The 24034-nt window shown below is 49.1% G+C and overlaps 1 protein-coding gene across 1 annotated transcript; it reads right to left on the reverse strand.

The window, feature by feature from the left end:
• Nucleotides 1-19013: 19013 nt before the first annotated feature.
• Nucleotides 19014-20861, reverse strand: LOC127301164 (ethylene-responsive transcription factor RAP2-4). Its single transcript, XM_051331387.1, has one exon. It carries the CDS (start codon nt 20308-20310, stop codon nt 19426-19428), a length of 885 nt encoding a protein of 294 aa, XP_051187347.1. The 5' UTR covers nt 20311-20861; the 3' UTR covers nt 19014-19425.
• Nucleotides 20862-24034: the final 3173 nt, after the last annotated feature.

A 24034-nucleotide genomic window follows, 5' to 3' on the forward strand; every position in this document is an offset into this window, starting at 1 on the left:
CCAATGTTTCTTCTCTAACATATGCATGCTTAACCATATGGTGGTAGATCTCTCTTACTTCAGACAAGACGAACATGCATAGCAACTCACATGAAATTCAACAATGAAAAGTTGATGGCGTCCCCAGTGAACATGGTTATCGCACAACAAGCAACTTAATAAGAGATAAAGTGCATAATTACATATTCAATACCACAATAGTTTTTAAGCTATTTGTCCCATGAGCTATATATTGCAAAGGTGAATGATGGAATTTTAAAGGTAGCACTCAAGCAATTTACTTTGGAATGGCGGGAAAATACCATGTAGTATAGGTAGGTATGGTGGACACAAATGGCATAGTGGTTGGCTCAAGTATTTTGGATGCATGAGAAGTATTCCCTCTCGATACAAGGTTTAGGCTAGCAAGGCTTATTTGAAACAAACACAAGGATGAACCGGTGCAGCAAAACTCACATAAAAGACATATTGAAAACATTATAAGACTCTACACCGTCTTCCTTGTTGTTCAAACTCAAAACTAGAAATTATCTAGACCTTAGAGAAACCAAATATGCAAACCAAATTTTAGCATGCTCTATGTATTTCTTCATTAATGGGTGCAAAGCATATGATGCAAGAGCTTAATCATGAGCACAACAATTGCCAAGTATCACATTACCCAAGACATTTATAGCAATTACTACATGTATCATTTTCCAATTCCAACCATATAACAATTTAACGAAGGAGAAACTTCGCCATGAATACTATGAGTAGAAACCAAGGACATACTTGTCCATATGCTACAGCGGAGCGTGTCTCTCTCCCATAAAGTGAATGCTAGGATCCATTTTATTCAAACAAAACAAAAAACAAAAACAAACCGACGCTCCAAGAAAAAGCACATAAGATGTGATGGAATAAAAATATAGTTTCGGGGAGGAACCTGATAATGTTGTCGATGAAGAAGGGGATGCCTTGGGCATCCCCAAGCAAACGCTTGAGTCTTCTTGATATATGCAGGGGTGAACCACCGGGTGCATCCCCAAGCTTAGAGCTTTCACTCTCCTTGATCATGTTGCATCATACTCCTCTCTTGATCCTTGAAAACTTCCTCCACACCAAACTCGAAACAACTCATTAGAGGGTTAGTGTACAATATAAATTGACATATTCAGAGGTGACACAATCATTCTTAACACTTCTGGACATTGCATAATGCTACTGGACATTAGTGGATCAAAGAAATTCATCCAACATAGCGAAAGAGGCAATGCGAAATAAAAGGCAGAATCTGTCAAAACAGAACAGTTCGTATTGACGAATTTTAAAATGGCACCAGACTTGCTCAAATGAAAATGCTCAAATTGAATGAAAGTTGCGTACATATCTGAGGATCATGCACGTAAATTGGCTTAATTTTCTGAGCTACCTACAGTGAGGTGGACCCAGATTCGTGACAGCAAAGAAATCTGGAACTGTGCAGTAATCCAAATCTAGTACTTACTTTTCTATCAACGGCTTAACTTGGCACAACAAAACACAAAACTAAGATAAGGAGAGGTTGCTACAGTAGTAAACAACTTCCAAGACACAAAATAAAAACAAAGTACTGTAGGTAAAAACATGGGTTGTCTCCCATAAGCGCTTTTCTTTAACGCCTTTCAGCTAGGCGCGAAAGTGTGTATCAAGTATTATCAAGAGACGAAGTGTCAACATCATAATTTGTTCTCATAATAGAGTCAAAAGGTACCTTCATTCTCTTTCTAGGGAAGTGTTCCATACCTTTCTTGAGAGGAAATTGATATTTTATATTACCTTCCTTCATATCAATAACAGCACCAACAGTTCGAAGAAAAGGTCTTCCCAATATAATGGGACAAGATGCATTGCATTCAATATCCAAGACAATAAAATCAACGGGAACAAGGTTATTGTTAACGGTAATGCGAACATTATCAACTTTCCCAAAAGGTTTCTTTGTAGAATGATCAGCAAGATTAACATCCAAATAACAATTTTTCAGCGGTGGCAAGTCAAGCATATTATAAATTTTCTTAGGCATAACGAAATACTTGCACCAAGATCACATAAAGCATTACAATCAAAATCTTTAACCTTCATCTTAATGATGGGCTCCCAACCATCCTCTAGCTTTTTAGGAATAGAGGCTTCGCTCTAGTTTCTCTTCTCTAGCTTTTATAAGAGCATTTGTAATATGATGCGTGAAAGCCAAATTTATAGCACTAGCATTAGGACTTTTAGCAAGTTTTTGCAAGAACTTTATAACTTCAGAGATGTGGCAATCATCAAAATTCAAACCATTATAATCTAAAGCAATGGGATCATCATCCCCAATGTTGGAAAAAATTTCAGCGACTTTATCACAGGCGATTTCAGCGATTTTAGCGATTTCGAGTGATTTTTCGCGCTTTGCATTAGAAGTGGAAACATTGCTAACACCAATTCTTTTATTAGTATGAGTAGGAGGTGCAGCAACATGTGTAGCATTAGCATTACTAGTGGTGGTAATAGTCCAAACTTTAACTATATTCTTTTCTTTAGCTAGTTTTTCATTTTCTTCTCTATCCCACCTAGCACGCAGTTCAGCCATTAATCTTATATTCTCATTAATTCTAACTTGAATGGCATTTGCTGTAGTAGTAATTTTATTATGATGATTCTCATTAGGCAAAACTTTTGATTTCAAAAGATCAACATCTGCTACAAGACTATCGACGTGAGAAGCACGTAGATCAATTTTCCCAAGCTTTTCTTCAACAGATTTGTTAAAAGCAGTTTGTGTACTAATAAATTCTTTAAGCATGGCTTCAAGTCCAGGGGTGAACTCCTATTATTGTTGTAAGAATTCCCATAAGAATTACCATAGCCGTTGCCATTATTATAAGGATATGGCCTATAGTTGTTACTAGAATTGTTAGGTAAGCATTGTTGTTGAAATTATTATTTTTAATGAAGTTTACATCAACATGTTCTTCTCGTGCAACCAATGAAGCTAATGGAACATTATTAGGATCAATATTAGTCCTATCATTCACAAGCATAGACATAATAGCATCAATCTTATCACTCAAGGAAGAGGTTTCTTCGACAGAATTTACCTTCTTACCTTGTGGAGCTCTTTCCGTGTGCCATTCAGAGTAGTTGATCATCATATTATCAAGAAGCTTTGTTGCTTCACCAAGAGTGATGGACATAAAGGTACCTCCAGCAGCTGAATCCAATAAATTCCGTGAAGAAAAATTTAGTCCTGCATAGAAGGTTTGGATGATCATCCAAGTAGTCAGTCCATGGGTTGGGCAATTTTTAACCAGAGATTTCATTCTTTCCCAAGCTTGAGCAACATGTTCAGTATCTAATTGTTTAAAATTCATTATGCTACTCCTCAAAGATATAATTTTAGCAGGGGGATAATATCTACCAATAAAAGCATCCTTGCATTTAGTCCATGAATCAATACTATTCTTAGGCAGAGATAGCAACCAATCTTTAGCTCTTCCTCTTAATGAGAGAGGGAACAATTTTAGTTTAATAATATCACCATCTACATCTTTATATTTTTGCATTTCACATAATTCAACAAAATTATTAAGATGGGCATGACATCATCAGAACTAACACGAGAAAATTGCTCTCGCATAACAAGATTGATAAAGCAGGTTTAATTTCAAAGAATTCTGCTGTAGTAGCAGGTGGAGCAATAGGTGTGCATAAGAAATCATTATTATTTGTGGTTGTGAAGTCACACAACTTAGTATTTTCAGCGTTGGCCATTTTAGCAACAGTAAATAAAGCAAACTAGATAAAGTAAATGCAAGTAAACTAATTTTTTTGTGTTTTTGATATAGCAAACAAGATAGCAAGTAAAGTAAAACTAGCAACTAATTTTTTTGTATTTTGATTTAGTGCAGCAAACAAAGTAGTAAATAAAACTAAGCAAGACAAAAACAAAGTAAAGAGATTGAGAAGTGGAGACTCCCCTTGCAGCGTGTCTTAATCTCCCGACAACGGCGCCGAAATTTAGCTTGATGGCGTGTATTTCACACGTTCGTTGGGCAACCCCAAGAGGAAGGTATGATGCGCACAGCGGCAAGTTTTCCTCAGAAAGAAACCAAGGTTTATCGAACCAGGAGGAGCCAAGAAGCACGTTGAAGGTTGATGGCGGCGAGATGTAGTGCGGCGCAACACCAGGGATTTCGGCGCCAACGTGGAACCTGCACAACACAAGCAAAGTACTTTGCCCCAACGAAACAGTGAGGTTGTCAATCTCACCGGCTTGCTGTAACAAAGAGTTAACCGTATTGTGTGGAAGATGATTGTTTGCAGAAAACAGTAGAACAGTATTGCGAGATTGTATTTGATAAAGAGAATTGGACCAGGGTCCACAGTTCACTAGAGGTGTCTCTCCCATAAGACGAACAGCATGTTGGGTGAACAAATTACAGTTGGGCAATTGACAAATAAAGAGAGCATGACCATGCACATACATATCATGATGAGTATAGTGAGATTTAATTGGGCATTACGACAAAGTACATAGACCGCCATCCAACTGCATCTATGCCTAAAAAGTCCACCTTCAGGTTATCATCCGAACCCCCTCCAGTATTAAGTTGCAAACAACAGATAATTGCATTAAGTATGGTGCGTAATGTAACTAGTGACTACATCCTTGAACATAGCACTAATGTTTTATCCCTAGTGGCAACAGCACAACACAACCTGAGAACTTTACATCCTTTGTCCCCGGTGTCAATGCGGGCATGAACCCACTATCGAGCATAAGTACTCCCTCTTGGAGTTACAAGCATCTACTTGGCCAGAGCATCTACTAGTAACGGAGAGCATGCAAGATCATAAACAACACATAGCATAACTTTGATAATCAACATAACAAGTATTCTCTATTCATCGGATCCCAACAAACGCAACATATAGAATTACAGATAGATGATCTTGATCATGTTAGGCAGCTCACAAGATCCGACAATGATAGCACAATGGGGAGAAGACAACCATCTAGCTACTGCTATGGACCCATAGTCCAGGGGTAGACTACTCACACATCACACCGGAGGCGACCATGGCGGCGTAGAGTCCTCCGGGAGATGATTCCCCTCTCCGGCAGGGTGCCGGAGGCGATCTCCTGGATCCCCCGAGATGGGATCGGCGGCGGCGTCTCTGGAAGGTTTTCCGTATCGTGGCTCTCGATGCTGGGGTTTCGTCACGGAGACTTTTTATAGGCGGAAGGGCAGGTCAAGAGGCGGCACGGGGGCCCCACACTACAGGCCGGCGCGGCCACGGGGGGGGCCGCGCCGCCCTATGGTGTGGCCCCTCCGTGGCCCCTCTTCGTCTCTCCTTCGGACTTCTGGAAGCTTCGTGAGAAAATAGGCCCCTGGGCTTTGATTTCGTCCAATTCCGAGAATATTTCCTTACTAGGATTTCTGAAACCAAAAACAGCAGAAAACAGCAACTGGCACTTCGGCATCTTGATAATAGGTTAGTTCCAGAAAATGCACGAATATGACATAAAGTGTGCATAAAACATGTAGATAACATCAATAATGTGGCATGGAACATAAGAAATTATCGATACGTCGGAGACGTATCAGCTTCTTCCTGTCGCTCCACCACGATGACGAGACTGATGACTCTGTTGGTAGCTGCCAGATAAAGGAGCATGGGCTCTGATTCTTCTGGCGCTGCTAGGATGGGTGGGGAGGTGAGTATTTCCTTCAACCCTTGAAGTGCTGCATCCGTTGCGTCGTCCCAGACAAATTTGTCTGTCTTCTTTAGCAGCTTGTACAGGGGTAGCGCCTTCTCGCCAAGACGGTAACGAACCGACTGATTGCTGCAACACAACCAGTTAGTCGTTGCACATCTTTGAGACAAGTTGGCCTTTTGATGCACATGATTGCCTTGATTTTCTCCGGGTTAACCTCAATGCCCCTATTAGAGACGATGAAGCCAAGGAGTTTTCCAGCTGGAACGCCAAAGACGCACTTCTGCGGATTCAACATCATCTTGTACCGTCGGAGGTTCTCAAAGGTTTCTGTGAGGTCGCTGATCAAGTCGGATCCTTTCCGGGTCATGACCGCGATGTCGTCGACGTAAGCGTGCACGTTCCGGCCAATTTGGTCTTTCAGGCACCGCTGCATCGTACGTTGGTAGGTGGCACCTGCGTTTTTCAAACCAAAAGGCATGGTAACGTAATAGTAAGTGCCAAACGGGGTGATGAACGAGGTCGCCTTTTGGTCGGACTTCTTCATCCGGATCTGGTGATACCCGGAAAATGCGTCAAGAAAACACATAAGTTCCGCCCCTGCCGTCGAATCAATGACCTGGTCAATGCGCGGCAGGGGAAACGGATCCTTCGGACAATGCTTATTCAAGCAGGAGTAATCGATGCACATTCTTAGTATTTCAGAATTCTTTCTGGGTACAAGGACGGGATTTGCGACCCAATCAGTATGGATAACTTCTACTACAAAACCTGCCTCTAGTAACTTTTCTAATTCCATTCCTATGGCGCGGTGCTTCTTATCTCCAAAGCGTCGCATAGCTTGCTTCACCGGTTTAGCCCCCGGATTTATGTTGAGGTAGTGCTCGGCGAGGTCCCTAGGTACTCCGGACATGTCAGAAGGCTGCCATGCGAAGATGTCCATGTTAGCGTGGAGGAACTCGATGAGCGTGTCTTCCTATTTGGGGTCCATGTTGGCTCCGACCGAGACCTGCTTGGTAGCATCTCCTTCCTTGAAGTCGATCTTTTTGGTCTCTATCGCGGCCTTGAACGAAGTTTTCTGTTCGGAGATCTGCTTCTTGGTGGTATGCATCTCTGTCGGATCCACCGCGGCTCTGTAGCCTTGCAGCTCCTCTCCAGATATCACCGACTCTACGAAGGCGGCTTCGCCCAACTCGCACTCATGAGCCTTCTTGTAGTCTCCGGATACGGTAATCATACCATTGGGACCCGGAATCTTGAGCTTGTTGTAGATGTAGCACGCTCTTGCGTGGAACTTGTGGTAGGTGGGCCTGCCGAAGATGACGTGGTAGGAACTCTTGAAAGGCACGACCTCAAACGTGATCATTTCTTCGCGTAAATTATTGACATCGTCGAAGGCCACGGGAAGTCTGATGCTACCAAGGGAATTCGCCTTTTTACCCGGAACTACACCATGAAACTCAGTGGTGCTGTGTTTGAGCTGTTCCTTGGTAAGGTTCATCCGTTCTAGAGTCTCCAGGTACATAATGTTCAGGCTGGCTCCGCCATCCATGAGGCACTTGGAGAAGTCATAGCCGTCGATGCGGGGACTTACAACCAAGGCATAGCACTTTTTTGGCACAATGGTAGGATGATCTTGCCTATCAAATGTGCACGGAATTTCCGACCACCTGACATACTGCGGCACAGCCGGAACTGTGGCGTTCAGGATCCGGAAAGCTGACTTGCTAGCGCGGACTGTTGGGGTTCCGAGGAAGGTGTGGTACGCGCTTGCACTCTTTTTGCCGAAGGGGTTGGTTTTAGCTGTGGATCCTTCCTTGGGATCCGGTGAAGCATCATCCTCATCCATTGCCTCGGAACTGTCTTCTTCTTTGTCCTTGTTCTTGCCCTTGCCTCCTTTGCCGCGTGGGCGGTGCTTCCGGGCTCGCTTGTACCCTGCTTCCGGGTCGTTTTTTAGATCATTGACCCATTTGCAGTTGCGGTTAGTGTGAGTGAACTTTCCCGTAGTCGGATCCAAATGGGCCAGGTAGGGCATGTCTCTGTACTCCTCATAGGTTTGGGGGGTACGGGTTCCGGCGGCGGTGACTTCATCACCACGCTGCTGGCCTCTGCCGGCGCCGCCTCCGCGACCGCGGCCTCTTCCGCATCCTTGACCTCCGCGTTGGAAAGCCATGGCGACCATCTCGGATCCGCCACTCTTCTGGTCATCAGGGGGATTTTTCCGCTTAGTGCCGCTATTGTTACCGTTATCACGGTTCTTCTTCTGCTGATGCAGGGGAATTGCTGTAGCTGCGAGATCTCCGCATGCGTCGTCATCGGCGGCAGTGTGATCGCTGGCAATGGTGATCATGTCATCCAAAGTCAGTTTATTTGCGTTGACCAAGCAAGTGAGCTTGTGCCGCAGCAGTCCTCCTCTCTGCAATCCACCTATGAAGGTGTGCATGGCTGTGCGATTGTCAACGTTTTCGCACTCGTTCCTGGTTGCCAACCATCGTGTGAGGAAGTTTCTTGATGTTTCTCCCTTCTTCTGGATACATGCATGTAGGTCGCTTGTAGTGGCAGGTCTCTTGTAGGTGCCCCTGAAGTGCTTTTCGAAGGCTGTCTTCAGGTCAAACCAGCAAAATATGGAGTTCTTCTCGAGGTCGCTGAGCCAGATCCGGGCTGGACCTACAAGGTACAGCTGAAGCATGCGGCAGGCGATATTAGGGGTTCCTTCGGCAAAGGTTACTGCATTATAGTAATCCTCGATCCAGGTATCCGGCCTTTCCGTGCCATCATAGTTCTTCAGGTTTCCGGATAGCTTGAGGTTCATCCTTGGCTTTGGTTCCTCTCGAATCATCCTGCCAAAGCACTTTGGGCCAATGTAGTCAGTTTTGTATTCATTGAGACGTTCCCGCGCATCACACGAGCCGTTGCGGGGGGATTTTGAGCGTGAGCGAGATCTCCGGCCACCGCCTCCACCTCCACCTCCTCCTCCACCGCTAGGTGGTTGTGAGGGAGACCTGCGAGGGGGCCGATGCGACCTTTTGCTTCCGCCTTCTGATTCTCCTCGCCCTTCGCGATGCTAACTCCGGCTTCCATGGCTGCCTTCACATTGGTGCTGGCTACCTTCGCCGTTCCGGCTTCTGCAAGGCTCCGGGTCGCGTTCTTCGTTCTGACTCCTCCTGGTCCCAGGCTCACGATCATTGATCTGGCTCCGGCGAGGTTCCGGCGTTCGCTCCCTGTTTCTGTTCCTTGGGGGTGGCACGTTGTCGTGGATATTGATTCCACCAGGCCCATGGGGTCTGGTGTTTTCGGCTGAACTACGGCGGCGAGGAGGTGGAGGACGCGGGTATCCGTTAGGCGGAGGTGAGGGATTACGGTACTTGTCCTTACCAGTGTACATTGCATCCTTTCCTTTTTTCGGATCTGACGGAGGCGTCTTTGATGGTACAGGGATTGGATTTGGGTGTTCTCTGGTTTTCCTTCTGCGTTCCGAGGATCCGGTTCGCGATTCATCATCGCGATGGCGATTGTCGTAGGCGTCCTTTTGCGCGGTAGAGATGCAATGATCCGGGTTGGATTCCAACCTGCGCGAAGTATCTGCCTTGCTCTGCTGTTTCATTGCTGAAGCCACGAGCGTACGGACATAGTCGATGTCGATCTCCTCGTCTTTTTTCTTCAAGATCTCCGCAGCCTTCTTCATATTATCCTTTGGAGTGGCGAACGGTTGTTGCTCGGTCGGAGTTGCGAAGGTGATCTTACGGGGAACTATAGTTTCTCGCCTGATCTTATCGACCTCTTGTTGAGCCTCAGTGATCTTGTCCTCCCAATGCTTCCGGAGTTGTTTGACTTTCGCCAGTGATTCGTCCATCTCACGCTCTCGCTGGAGAAAATTGCCCACGAAGTTCACGGCCTCTTTCCTCTCGTCAATCATTGTGGCTGCGGTGGTGGCAAACTTTTTGGATGTGGCCAGCATCTCCTGACTTTTGGCTTCTAGGGCTTCCGCATTTGCTGTGTCTTCGGGAGTAATGGGTTTGTTGAGGATATCCGAGTGTGCAATTGCATCCATGCCCGCTTGCTCAACCAGTTCTTCTGGGGACAAGACTTCCTTATGCGGTCGTTCCCGCGAGAGCGGAGATCCTGCATGGGATGGCTGTGGGTCGGAGTGGGTATTTTCATCCTCTGATTCCCGTTGATCCAGCGCCGCCAAGGTTGCGAGGACCTGCTTGGGCGGGGCAGATTCCGCCTCAGCTGCCTCCTCGTCCTCCAATTCCTTCGTGAGGCGGTTATACTCTTCTGTATCCATAGAGGAGGCGTCATCGGAGACTGGGCTGAGGTTGCCTGATACGTCTCAAACGTATCTATAATTTCTTATGTTCCATGCTACTTTTATGATGATACTCATATGTTTTATACACACTTTATGTCATTATTATGCATTTTCCGGCACTAACCTATTGACGAGATGCCGAAGAGCCAGTTGCTGTTTTCTGCTGTTTTTGGTTTCAGAAATCCTACAAAGGAAATATTCTCGGAATTGGACGAAATCAACACCCAGTGTCTTATTTTTCCACGGAGCTTCCAGAAGACCGAAGAGGATACGAAGTGGGGCCACGAGGTGGCGACACACCAAGGCGGCGCGGCCAAGGAGGGGCCCGCACCGCCTCCAACCCTGCCCCTCCGCCTACTTATAGCCTCCGTCGCGAAAACCCCTGTACCGAGAGCCACGATACGGAAATACTTCCAGAGACGCAACCGCCGCCAATCCCATCTCGGGGGATTCAGGAAATCGCCTCCGGCACCCTACCGGAGAGGGGAATCATCTCCCGGAGGACTCTTCCTCACCATGATCGCCTCCGGATTGATGTGTGAGTAGTTCATCCTTGGACTATGGGTCCATAGCAGTAGCTAGATGGTTGTCTTCTCCTAATTGTGCTATCATGTTAGATCTTGTGAGCTGCCTATCATGATCAAGATCATCTATTTGTAATGCTACATGTTGTGTTTGTTGGGATCCGATGAACATGGAATGCTATGTCAAGTTGATTATCAATCTATCATATATGTGTTGTTTATGTTCTTGCATGCTCTCCGTTCCTAGTAGAGGCTCTGGCCAAGTTGATACTTGTAACTCTAAGAGGGAGTATTTATGCTCGATAGTGGGTTCATGCCTCCATTGAATGCAGGACGGTGAGAAAGTTCTAAGGTTGTGGATGTGTTGTTGCCACTAGGGATAAAACATCAATGCTTTGTCTAAGGATATTTGTGTTGATTACATTACGCACCATACTTAATGCAATTGTCTGTTGTTTGCAACTTAATACTGGAAGGGGTGCGGATGCTAACCCAAAGGTGGACTTTTTAGGCATAGATGCATGCTGGATAGCGGTCTATGTACTTTGTCGTAATGCCCTGATTAAATCTCATAGTAGTCATCCTGATATGTATGTGCATTGTTATGCCCTCTCTATTTGCCAATTGCCCAACTGTAATTTGTTCACCCAACATGCTATTTCTTATTGGAGAGACACCACTAGTGAACTGTGGACCCCGGTCCATTCTTTTACATCTGAATACAATCTACTGCAAACATTGTTCTTTACTGTTCTTCGCAAACAAACATCATCTTCCACACTATACATTTAATCCTTTGTTTACAGCAGGCCGGTGAGATTGGCAACCTCACTGTTACGTTGGGGCAAAGTATCTTGATTGTGTTGTGCAGGTTCCATGTTGGCGCCGGAATCCCTGGTGTTGCGTCGCACTACACTCCGCCACCAACAACCTTCACGTGGGCCTTGACTCCTACTGGTTCGATAACCTTGGTTTCTTACTGAGGGAAAACTTGCTGCTATACGCATCACACCTTCCTCTTGGGGTTCCCAACGGACGTGTGCTTCACGCGTATCATTGCCCAAGATTGATTCTTCTCCGGCATCATCCTGCTGATCCGGTGCGCTGCTATCTCCGGCAGCCTCGTGTTGTTCCGGGGCGTCGTCGGTTCCGGTATCGTCAACCTGCATGGGCCCTGCGTCTTCCGGAGGAGGAGCGGTTCCAGCGGTATGTGCGAGGTAATGCACGAAGTGACACCTTTGCTTTTCTAACACCTGGGAAACCCAGGTGGTTCTGCATCGGTCTTCCACCTTGGTTTCCTGCTCAAAGGCGGATTGGGTGGGTTTTGTTTTTTCCAGATCTAAGGTGGAATCTTCCTTGGGAAGCTCCTGCATCTCAGATCGGATCTTCGCGACTGCGTCCTTCTCAGCGGCGATCGCGTCAGCGTTACTTACCAGAGCGTTTCCGTCGGAATCGAAGGTTTCGCCGATGAAGATGTGTATGCCGCCGACTGGGACGATGGAGAGCTTGACGGGGTTTGTCTTGGCTGGAATCCAGCACTCGTCCGGAGGGACGATCGGAAGGTTTCCGGCGTAAAGGATGCGCCCCACAGCAATGGTGTCGTCGTAGCTTCCCATGGCGGAACCCTCCCGGTTCGAGCCTCCAGACGCCGCTGGCCCCACGGTGGGCGCCAACTGTCGTTGCCTATTCGACGGTGCCTCGGAGGTGGGATCCTCACGAGGGGGAGAAGAAGTAGGGGCCATAGGGCGGAGTGCACTCGGGACGGTGGTACGCGATTTACCCAGCTTCGGAACACCTGCACGATGATAGGGCCTACTGATGCTTGTCTGGAATTATCTGGGCGCTTTCGCGTTGTTACAAAGAGTTGTGGTTGTACCTCTAGGGCTCCCAGGATCCGGCTTATAAAGGCGCACGGATCTAGGGTTTACATGGAGAGTCCTAGCCGGATTACAGGTTGCCTAACTACGGTACAATGTCTTGCCGTGTACGTCAAGGATCCACCTTCCATGTACGTCGAACGGGATCCAGGTTCCCTATGGGCCTCCATGGATCCGGCTTCCTCCGAAGGTCGGTTAGGATCCGGCTTCCCTATCCTGGGCTGGACTTCATCCTTCAGGATCAACAACAACTGGGCCGCCCGATGGGCCACATGCCACATCACCGTCTATGGGCCACCCGGGCTTGCCGGATCTAGGCACTATCGATGGTACACCCATGAAGTATACCCACAACACACCCGTTTCCGGGGCGTGCTAGGACGATGGACGCACACTCTTCACCGTCGTCAACGGCCTCCGCAATGGCTCCCCAAGGATTTAGATGACGCTTTCCCCGTTGGTGTCGCCATCGCATGGGCTTCTCGTCACACCAGTGACCGACACGTAGGTTGGGACGCTACTCTACCGATAGTGCCTCGTCGCAAGCAGCAACGACCCCGACGACACGCCGGGATTCAACGACGTGTTCATGTCGTCGTTGAACGGCCACTGCGTCTGGGCGGGGAACATCGATCAGGACGTGATCTCCATGTCCATCCGCGAGAACGGCAAGTCTCTCGTCAACCTTACACGCAACGACGGTGAAGGTGGACCCAACGGCGCGGTGAAGGAGGAACCCTACCGACCTTCTTGTCAAGCACGACGTCATGCATGACGACGACTGCATCTTCTACTATTATTATGACCGCTCAGGCCACCGCAGGCGCCGTTAGTATATTTTACGTTAAAACTTAGTCAGATTTCATTGAAATTCTGTAATATAAAAAAATTTAAATGAATTCAAGTATTTCTGATTATATTGATTTTTTAAAAAAATATACATTTGAAAAACACGGCTGAAAATAGAGGTGCCACAAAAACGGCAACTAGCGGTGGCCTCCCCAAACGGTGCTTAGGGGAGATGCTCTCCACCATTTTTTCTTGAAGAACACACCATGGGTTCTCTCGATGGGCATCTTCTCTTTTTTGTAAATAATGGCGCGAATAGAATGTGTGAGCAGCGAGGAGGGGACAGCAGAAATTCAGAATGGCCGTGATAGGCGGGGCCTAGCTACAAGCAGAGGGGGCAGCGATGTACGGCAGTTTGGTGGAGTGGGTTGGTGTGCCCGCCTACTCCTCTTTGCATTTACAGCAAGGATAGGATGACACACTACACTATTGTAGGCTAGGAGCAGGAGCGTGTGTGTGCATTCAAAGTGCCAGTTACCACATGCCAAAGCAACGCAACATATCCACACACACACACACACACACAAAGGGTGGCGGCAGTGATCCGCACTGTTTCGGGGCATCCCGTTTCCTTTTTTGACCGGAGACGAGACGAGATGAGGCAGGCGTGCACAGCCAGATGAGATGAGACCGGGCATTGCCGCTGGGCCCCACGTCTCCAGACGATTCCTTTCTTCCTTCTCCACTCCGGTGATGGCTACTGGTGGGGCCCGCCACGTCACGTCACGGGGCCCACCTTTGCGTTCACGCGGACGCGGAGCCTACGCGGATTCGTTCTCCATTCAATTGCGCGAGGGTAGGAGGAATAGGAAGAGTGCGCGGGCGCCGATTTCCGGCGGGAAAATATACTGCTTTCGCGCCCCTCGTTTCAACGCTCCCGGATACTCTGCTGATCTGCCCTCCGCCCGCCAGTCCGTTTCCGCGTTTCCTTTTCGCCTCTACTTGGCTGAAGCGCCGGGCGCGGGCAGCTGCAAGTTCATTGCTCAACTCCAGCGGAGTTGACCCAAACCAACTGATCATGTTCCACCGTTTTGATCCGCGCGCGCCAGAATGCCAGGCACGACAAAGCGGTTTGTGATGTCCACTTGTGTGTAGGAGTACTATGACAAGGCATTCATGCACGCACGGCATACCATCTATGGCGCCCACCACTTAGAGCATGTAGTCGTGTCGGCAGACAAGAAATGGGGAAAATTGCGTATGTCTCCTAAAGCTAAATAGCGCCTTATTTGTGTCCGGCGTCCCCGGTAGAGACTCTATGGTAGAGACTCTATGCATAGAGTCTCTACCGGGGACGCCGGACAGAAAAACAATGCCCACATGCATGCATGCAGCCCCTAGTCCCCACACGCCATTCTCTTTCCCCACAATTTCTCTCACCTACTTTTCCATGAGGGTGGTCCTTCTATTAAAATGCGTGCATGGGATCTTTGTTTGAGGAGCAGCTGTATGAAAAGTCTCTTTTTTACATATTTTTGATCTCTTTTTGTCCGGCGCGGTCCTATATGTGCCCTAAATCATTTGTGCCGGACGTTTTTTGTGGGACGCCGACTGGAGATGCTCTAAGTACCCAGCATGAGGGTTTCAATATTGATGTGGCCACTTGTCTCTCCACAGGGCATCTCCAGCGGCGCGACGCAAACGGACGCTCAGCGACCGTTTGTGTCCGTCATGATCGGAAATGCATCTGGCACCCCTCCAGCGGGACGACGCAAAGTGACCGGATCGTCCACGGAGACGCAAACCTGGCCCAAATATGCGTCAGGTTTGTGTCTCTGCGGACGCGCAAAGTGTTCGCTCGTTTCTCCACCGGGCCCGCCTGGCAGCGAGCCTGCATCGAGGACATCGCTTCGGCGGTCAGCGCTTCCGCATCTGCGCCGCAGCCTTCGCCATCAATGGCGCGGCTGCCTGTTCTGCACGCGAACTTGCGGGCGGTGGTTGGGCTTCTGCGCCGCCTTCAATGCCATCGTATCCCGCGCGTGGCCGCGCTTAAAGACCACCGGTCGCGTTCCTCCTTCCCCCACACCTCAACTTGCACCACCACCGCCGCAACGCCATGAGGAAGAAGAACGACTTCGAGGCCTCCGGCAGCGGCTGCAAGAGGGTGCCGCTCCCCGTCACGCTAGGGAGGCTCATGCACGACAAATGGATGTCGTGCGAGCGCTGGGCCGGCGTGCAAGCGCAGCGGCTGGCGGCTCAGCTGCCGCCGGGTGCCCATCCCTCCCGTCCCTGCGCGCGAGCCTGATCAGAGCGCGGAGATCCGGCGAAGGAGGCGGTACCTGCCGCCGGACCTCCACGACGATCCGGCGTACGCCATCGACTCCGACAGCTGGCGTATGTATCTGTCGACCGAGACGGATAAGAGAAGGAGGGCGGGCTTCATGGGTGACAGGGATTTTCCCTTCGGGTCTGCACCGCCGACTCGTCCATGACGACATGAGGCGCCGAGTCGTCGTCAGCAGGCGGCGATGCGCGCGCAGCACAACGACGATGACGACGACGACCGCGACGACGACGCCTACGCCGCGTACGACGATGAGGACGACTACATCGAGGCGCTCGCGTACCATAACGAGGAGGTGAAGGACGACAGCGACGACTACGTCGCGGCCGTCTTCCACGAATGGCAGCAGGCCGTGGCGGAGGGCCGCAATTTCGAGTTCCCGGAGAACATGACGGACGACGAGATGGCGAAGCTCGGCGTCCTCGTCTCCGAGAACAACGCGCCTGTGCAACCTCCGCTGCCCCGGTACGCCACCGGCGTCATGCCGCCGGGCCTGTCGGAGGATGAAGCCCTTCGACTGGCACTACAGGACTCGGCGGCGCCACAACCGCAGCCCTGGGCACCGCCTCCACCGCCGCCACAGCCGCAACCCTGGGCGCCTCCACCACCGCAACCATACCCCTGGGCACCTCCGCCGCCGCCACAGACGCAGCTCTGGGCGCCTCCACCGCCGCAGCTCTGGGCGCCTCCTCCACGTCCAGCACCACCGGCGCGCCCGGCGTACGCTCCCCCGGATGGCAACTGGCCGTGGGTGCTACCGGACCTCATCGTGCTCGACAGCGACGAGGAGCAGCAGTAGGGTTTTTTTCATGTTATGTAAATTATGTTTCATGTATTAAAAAAATGATTCGGCCAAAAAAATGTGTCGTGCCACTGGAGCCACCCCCAACGCAAACGGACGCGCGGGCGATTTCGACCATTTCGGGCGACGCAAACGGACGCGCGCGGACGCTAAAATGCATCGCGCCGCTGGAGATGCCCTCACAACCACGTTTTGATAGCCTCCCCACCGCCCCTAGTGCCACTTCTCTCTCTCCGGCGGCGCCAGCTCCTTTTTATATAGTAGTTTTAGAGCATCTCCAGTCACGTCCCTCAAAAAACGTTCGGCACGACGATTTGGGGCACGTTTGGAGAGAGCGTCGGACAAAATGAGACTAAAAATATGTAAAAAAAGGGGCCCTTCCTAGCCGCGTCCCTCAAACAGCATCTGGATGTATGCATTTTAATAGAGGGGACCACCTCATGTGGGAAAAGTAGGTGAAAGAAAGTGTAGGGAAAGAGAATGACATGTGGGGAGTAATCTCTACCGGGGACGCCGGACATAAAATGAGGCGCTATTTAGCTTTGGGGGACGCGACTGGAACACATTTTTCTCCATTTCTTGTCTGCCGTTCCCAAACGTCATTTGGGGGACGCGTCTGGAGATGCTCTTAGTGTTGTGGTGTATGCCTTTACGAGGGGACTGGGCTATGCTGCTAGGAGCTGCCTCCAAGCCGACGCGCGACGTTGGTAGTCTGCCTAATGGTCGTCAGGCGACCACTCCAAAATCTAAGACAAAGAAATTGGTGTCAAATTATGTGCGACCTCCTGACCGGCGTGCCCTTATGGAGGCCTTCTCCCTTCGTCGCAGCGTTCATCGGCTTCTCTACCCCAAGTGGTAGCGTCCCCGGTGGTGGAGTGGCTGGTCGCATTCGAAGGCACGCTCTTGGGAGATAAGATGAAGGACCAGATCGTATTTCTTGTTGCTGTCTAGGTCCTTTGTTCAAGGCATCGGGACAAGGTTGTAATTCATTTTTCTTTGAGGTCCTCTTCGTAAGTTGTACTCCACGGCACAATATCGATGCAGCATCTAGTCCCTTCGGGGTCATTCCCGTGGGTGATATCACAGCCGTGGATATGCCAGCAATGAGGGCGATGTGGTTATGGATAATGCCTACGACGCCGTCCTAAAAGGAAGCCAAAGGACTGGAGGGTACGTACATGGCTAAGGAGATCAGATGATATCACGACAGCTGTAAGTTCATTGCCCAAACTTTGGAGTACTTCAAGCTAGTAATGTCATGAGAACAACATCTTCACATTGTGCCATTGTTTGATGGAGAACGGGGACAATCTTTTGTTGCCATACTTCAAGCAGATTATGATCACTGGTTGTTGGAGTATCTCGGATCAAAAGAATGTCTACATCTTCAATACCAATACTCCTAACAGACGAAGATGTATTGCCGGATTTAAACATTTTTTTCTCTCACTATGCTTAGGGCTAAATGACACAGTAGGTGTTTTTCGTGCTGTATTTGTTTCAAAAATAAAGATGGAGGATTGTCCCATGTGGGAACTATGTTATGCTACATACAAAAAGGGTCTCAAGCACGGCGAAAGGGGGCAATGTATTGTCTATCATTGATATCGAAGACAGTGGCTCAAGCAATGGTTGTTGTGGTTTAGACAGGTTTCCGTCTAACACGGTTTCCTCGGCCGGGTTGGTGTATGCGGTTCATACTGTTTGCACCGTTTGCATGCACAATAAGCACTTAACTAGCATTCATCCGGAGAAAACGGGTTACATGTGCAAGCTCATTTACCTCACAAAAAGAGCTGTTAAAATCCAAACCATTGAAGCCAAGGTTTAATTGCTCACCGAGGAGTACCAGATCATGTTCGTGGACTTAAACTTGTTGAACATGGTAAATGATGTTTAGTTCTAAAAGCAGCAAATAAGGTTGAGCCGGTTGAGATGCCCTAACGAACCATGGATTGATGCACGGGAGTAGAGAAACAGAACCTGATCTCACATCCGTGGGCGATTTCTGGAACGCGCGGGCAATCCTGACGAAAACGACGTGGGTTCATTCAGCATGGCAGCTCTGCAACGGCGCTCCGGTATGCGACAAGGGAGATCACGTCGTCGTCTGAACCACTCTGCGTCGAGGAGCGTCTCCTTCAAAATCGCCGAGAAAGAAATGCCAAAAAATATCGGATCACGAAGCTTCGTGCCTCACAGCTCACGTCCAGCCCGGCGCCATCTGCACGACCTACTACGTCGTTATAATATTTAATTATCATGCGAGCGATGTGGTGAGAGAGATGGTTGCCCTTTTTCTCTTCTTCTTTTTTGGTTCTTTTTCCGTTGGCGGAAAATGAGGTGCGACGAGCTCCCAAGCAACGGATGACCGAGCACAAAGGGCATGACACTAATTTCCAACAGGAAAAATACATCACAGTCGGAACAAGTTTGTTCACCCGAACGTCCGAGATCAATCTGCAAGTTTCGAAAGGAAATTGAGCAACTGCGAAGAGAAACATCCATTTTGCATGTAGCTCACAGTTTGAACAATCCGCATAAAGGCCAGCTATTAACTGAGACAAATCTTCCACCATGGGGAATAATAGGGATCATCATGCGATTCACATCAATTGACGAATTTCACAAGACAGAAACTGATACAACACTAACAACAAAATAATATAATCCACATTACAAGGTTTTTTGACGAGCTAATTTTACAAGACATTCACCCACTGTTACAATACGCAGAGCAGTGGCCTAGACATAGCAACGGACTTCACCGGCCGGAGTCACTGACCAGTGACCGACCACCGGAAGCGCCGGGCACAAAAACGCCGGCTTGACACCCCTCCGGGACTTGAACACTAACCAAACCCTAGTACAACGAGAGAACGAATCGGAGAGAGATCTACTACACAAGGAACAAAAGAAGGATTAGAGGCTTAGAGCTAATCCACTAATTAAAAGCCAGCGCAGAGTGTCTAAAATGCCATCTGCGTCGCGGCGACCATTAACAATCTGCTAAGAACTAGTAGTAGAAGTAGTAGCTGAAGACCGCTGGGTGTTAATTGGAGGCGAGCAGCGAGTCCCAGTCGATCTCGTAGGAGGGGTACTTGGTGAGGGCGAATCCGGCGGCCTCGTCCCAGGGCGCCTCGCTGAAGTCGAGCTGCTGCATCTCCAGAACCTCTGCTGGGGCGGCGGTGGTGGGCGACGGCGACGACTCGGGCGACTCCAGGGAGGAGGACGCGTCGTCAGAGGAGGGCGAGGAGCAGTTGCTGGTGGGGGTGGACGATGTTGCGGCGGCGGTGGACGCGGAGACGGAGAGGCAGGCGGTGGACTTCTTGGCGTTCTTGGCGGCGGTGATGTTCTGGCAGAGCGTCTGGAGCTTGGCGTCGACGGAGGCGTGGAGTGGGCCGCGGGAGGCAGCGTTGTCGGGGAAGTTGAGGCGCGCTGCATCGCCGCGGAGGCGGTAGGCGGCCTGGTCGTAGGCGAGGGCGGCCTCCTCGGCGGTGTCGAAGGTGCCGAGCCAGAGGCGGGTGCGGTTGCGGGGGAGACGGATCTCCGCCACCCACTTGCCCCAGTGGCGCTGCCTGACGCCGCGGTAGAGCTTCTGCGGGCGCGGCGGGGTGGCCACCGCCGTTGCTGCGGAAGCGGGCTTCATGGGCTGGGCCCGCGGGCCGAGGTGGCCCGGCGGGTTGTTCTGGCGCTGGAGGTGGAGGCGTGCCTGGATGTAGTGCATCTGGGCCGGGCTGAGCTCGGCCTGGGCCTGGGCCTGCACCCCGTACTGGTACCCGCTGTAGGCGGCGGCGGCGGAGGCGGCGTGGGGGAAGGAGAAGGGCGAGGTGGGGCTGAGGTGGGAGTGGAGCGGAGGGGAGGCGGAGGCGTCTCGGATAAAAGGCTCGAGCGCTCTCAGGAGCTCCTCCCCGGACAGATCTATGGCTGCTGCCATCTTACTCTAGCTTCTTCAAAGACAAACTTTTTTTTGGATTTTTTTGATGTTTCTTGGAAAAACAAGAGAGAAATCTGCCTGGATTCCAAACCAAAACGTAGAACAGGCAGAGGAAAAAAAGGTAGATCAGCAAGAGCCACAGCAAAAAGAGGTGGCTTTGGTGATAGATCTGGACACGAGCTGCAAGGAGGCGTGGAAAAAGAACCTCGCTTGGCAAGCAACTAACAAGCTACTAGGACAGAAGAGAAAAAAAGAACAGATCTGAAGCCCGGGATCTAAAAGGCCCTGGAACTTGACTGCTCTGTGACCGACGAGAAGGAAGACGAAGAGGAGGGGAGGAAGAGGGATTGAGATTCAGAGAAGCTTACCTTGGAGACGCAAGAACTCGCTCGGATCTATCTTACCTCGCTCAATCTCACGGGAAGGCTTGTGTGTTCGCTGGGTTTGTTCGTGGGCTTTTTGGTGGGTGGTTGGTTGGCTGTGGAGTGTGGTCGAAGGTCGGAGTCGGAGTGGGCGAAATGGGAGGCGGGGAGGAGGACTGGAGGCCCGAGCAGCTCCTTTATAGCGAACCCGCCATTGTTTATCCGCCTCCGGATGCTAATTGCCCTTTTAAGTCCTCTTTGCGACTGTTTAGACCTTTGATTAGTGCTTCCTTCGCTCTTACTCCTCCTCCTCCTAATTGACGACGAACGCAAAGAGATGAGGCACACTGCCATGTGGGACCGAGGGTAGCTGCACCGGGTATTAAATACGATCTGGATGGGCTGTGCGCGATGGCTCAGCAAACAGGGCAGCGCGTGCCTGTTCCGCCAGTCAGAGGAGGCCACGTGGCGTATCTGTCCTACGCGTCTGAGTCGTGGCGGGAACGTATTGGAGGTTCCGGTGTTTGCTGGTCGCCGGTGCCGCGAATATTCCGCAGAGCATCGTTGCATCAGCCGCTGCAAGTGGGGAATGGCAGGTTTCCGTCAATCACTCGCAACTTGCATTTATTTTATTAACCGCCACAGGTTATTTCTCCTTCTTTTCAAATTTTCCATTGTAGGAGCATCATGTTTCTTGTCAACCATCTTTACATCATCTCCACTCGCCCTCCCCAAATACCTCCTATACGTTTTTGTGAGTGTCGACGTCAAAAATAGCGCCCAGCCGCAGCGCCCAAATTAATTTTTCATCCGGGGCAGCCCAACTTTTCCGAAACTGGTAGAAAGGGAGGCTAGCGGGGCGTCGGACGGCTGGAAAATCACCGCGGACTAGCCTTGGCAGCGAATGTGCCTACATCTTTCCACCAGTTCTGTCAGATTCCCGCCTACATTGCCCCGCCCTTTACACCGCTTCCCGCCATTATCGCCATTACTAGTTGAATGCCCGTGCTTCGCCACGGCTTAACAAATTTATCTAATTGGTAAAATTCATATGTATTTAATTAAAAGACACAATTCTAAAACAAAATTTATACTAAGTCAAAAATCTATTATTATTATATGTTCAATGCATAGTTTTATGTGGTCGCGCATCAAAAATGAAAAGGTGGGCTTGTTATAGCCTCACGTCGAAAATGAAAACGTCCGATAGTTCATACATCTAGTTGAAACATGACAATTCATATACCAGATAAAAATGGAAGTTCATTTAGCATATGAAAATGGCGTGACAGTTCATATAACATATCAAAACATATGAGGGAAGGTCAGGGGCCACGCTTCATAATTTTCGAGACGAATAAAATGAGCTAAACTGGGACACCATGAGGTGAAGGGGGTGGAAACTAGGGCAGGTGGCGTGCCCTCCCCCTTTGGGCGCGCCACCTGGGGTCGTTTCGCCTCCGTCTGTCTGATTCGCTTCATCCAACTCCCACCGAGTTCTTTTGACCTAAAAATCACTATATATACGGTCCCCGAGGGATTTCCGAGGACGCGGTGATACGCTGCAAACGTATCTATAATTTTTGATGCTCCATGCTTCTTTTACACCAATTTATATATATATTGTTTACACTTTGTTGCACGTTTATACATTTTCCGGCACTAACCTATTGACAAGATGCCATAGTGTTAGTTCCCTATTTTTTCTTTTGTTTTGTATTTCCGAAAAGTTGTACAGGGAATATTCTCGGAATTGGACGAAACAAAAGCCGAAGTTCCTATTTTACTGTAACGAAGACGAAGTTCAGAGGAGAGACGGAGAAGCGCCATGGGGCGGCCTCACCTGCCCTTGGCGCGGCCCAAGCCCTGGCCGCGCCATGGGGTGGTGTGGGCCTCCCAGGCACCCACCGACCTCACCCTTCCACCTATTTATTCACGATCTTAGGAAAAACCTAAAGACTCGAGCCTCCATCCACGAAAAGTTCTGTCGCCACCGCCATCGCCGCCCCTGGCTCGGGAGGGTTCTAAAGCTCTTCCCGGCACCCTACCGGGGAGGGAGATCATCACCGGAGGCCTCTACATCGTCATATCCGCCTCCGGAGTGATGCATGAGTAGTTCATCTCTGGACTACGGGTCCATAGCAGTAGCTAGATGGTTGTCTTCTCCAATTTATGCTTCATGTTTAGATCTTGTGAGCTGCCAATCATCATCAAGATCATCTTTATGTAATGATACATGTTGTATTTGCTGGGATCCGATGAATATTGAATACAATGTTGAGATCGTTTATATACTTGTCATATGTTATTTGTGATCTTGCATGCTCTCTGTTGCTAGTAGATGTTTGGGCCAAGTAAATGCTTCTAACTCCAAGATGGAGTATTTATGCTCGAATAATGCCTCTAGTAATCTGGAAGAGTGACAATAACTTCTAAGATTGTAGATGTGTTGTTGCTACTAGGGAGGAAACAACAATGTTTTGTCTAACAATAATTCTATTGTTTACTTGACACACATTGCTTAATACGATAATCTGTTGCTTGCAACTTAATACTGGAAGGGTTTTGGATGATAACCGGAATGTGGATAATTAGTCATAGACGCAGTTGGATTACGTTCTATGTATTATTTGTAATGCCCAAATGCATCTCATAGTAACCATCTTATCATGTATGGTCTTTATTCTGTCAATTGTCTAGCTGCAATTTGTTCACACAACATGTTAATTATCTTTATGGAGAGACACCTCTAGTGAACTATGGACCCCTATCCTTTCTTTTACACTAATAAAATCATCATGTTCTGTTTACTTTCTGCAAGCACTGTTCTCTTTAATTTCACTGGAAACAAACATCTATTTCCACACTATACAGTTAATCCTTTGTTTTCAGCAAAAACCGGTGAGATTGACAACCTCATTGTAAGTTGGGGCAAAGTATTTTGATTGTGTTGTGTGCAGGTTCCATGTTGTTGTTGACGCCGGTAGTGCCCCTACCACAAGTCAGCTAGCAACACCTTCAGAAGTTACGTTTTTCTCCTATTGGTCAATTAAACCTTGGTTTCGTACTGAGGAAAAACTTACTACTGTGCTCATCATACCTTCCTATTAGGGTTCCCCAACGGTGTGCAACATGCGCTCATCAGGCGGCGTAGATCAAAAACACGGAAACATAGATTCAGTAGACCGCCACCGGCATAGATCAAATGGGGAAACGTTGCCTGGATCGCCTTTGGTGGACTCCACCCCCTCCGATGAGGGCATCATAAGCATATTCATCATCTTCATCACCATCTACAACAACTCTTCATCATCCCCCTCTGTAATCTCTTGGCAAATATGATGTATGATTCAATATATTGT

Source organism: Lolium perenne, chromosome 5 (genome assembly GCF_019359855.2).
Source record: "Lolium perenne isolate Kyuss_39 chromosome 5, Kyuss_2.0, whole genome shotgun sequence".
NCBI classification, from domain to species: Eukaryota; Viridiplantae; Streptophyta; class Magnoliopsida; order Poales; family Poaceae; genus Lolium; species Lolium perenne.

Coding starts and splice junctions, on each gene's coding strand:
- LOC127301164 (XM_051331387.1), bottom strand. CDS start 20,310: ATGGCAGCAGCCATAGATCTGTCCGGGGAGGAGCTCCTGAGAGCGCTC.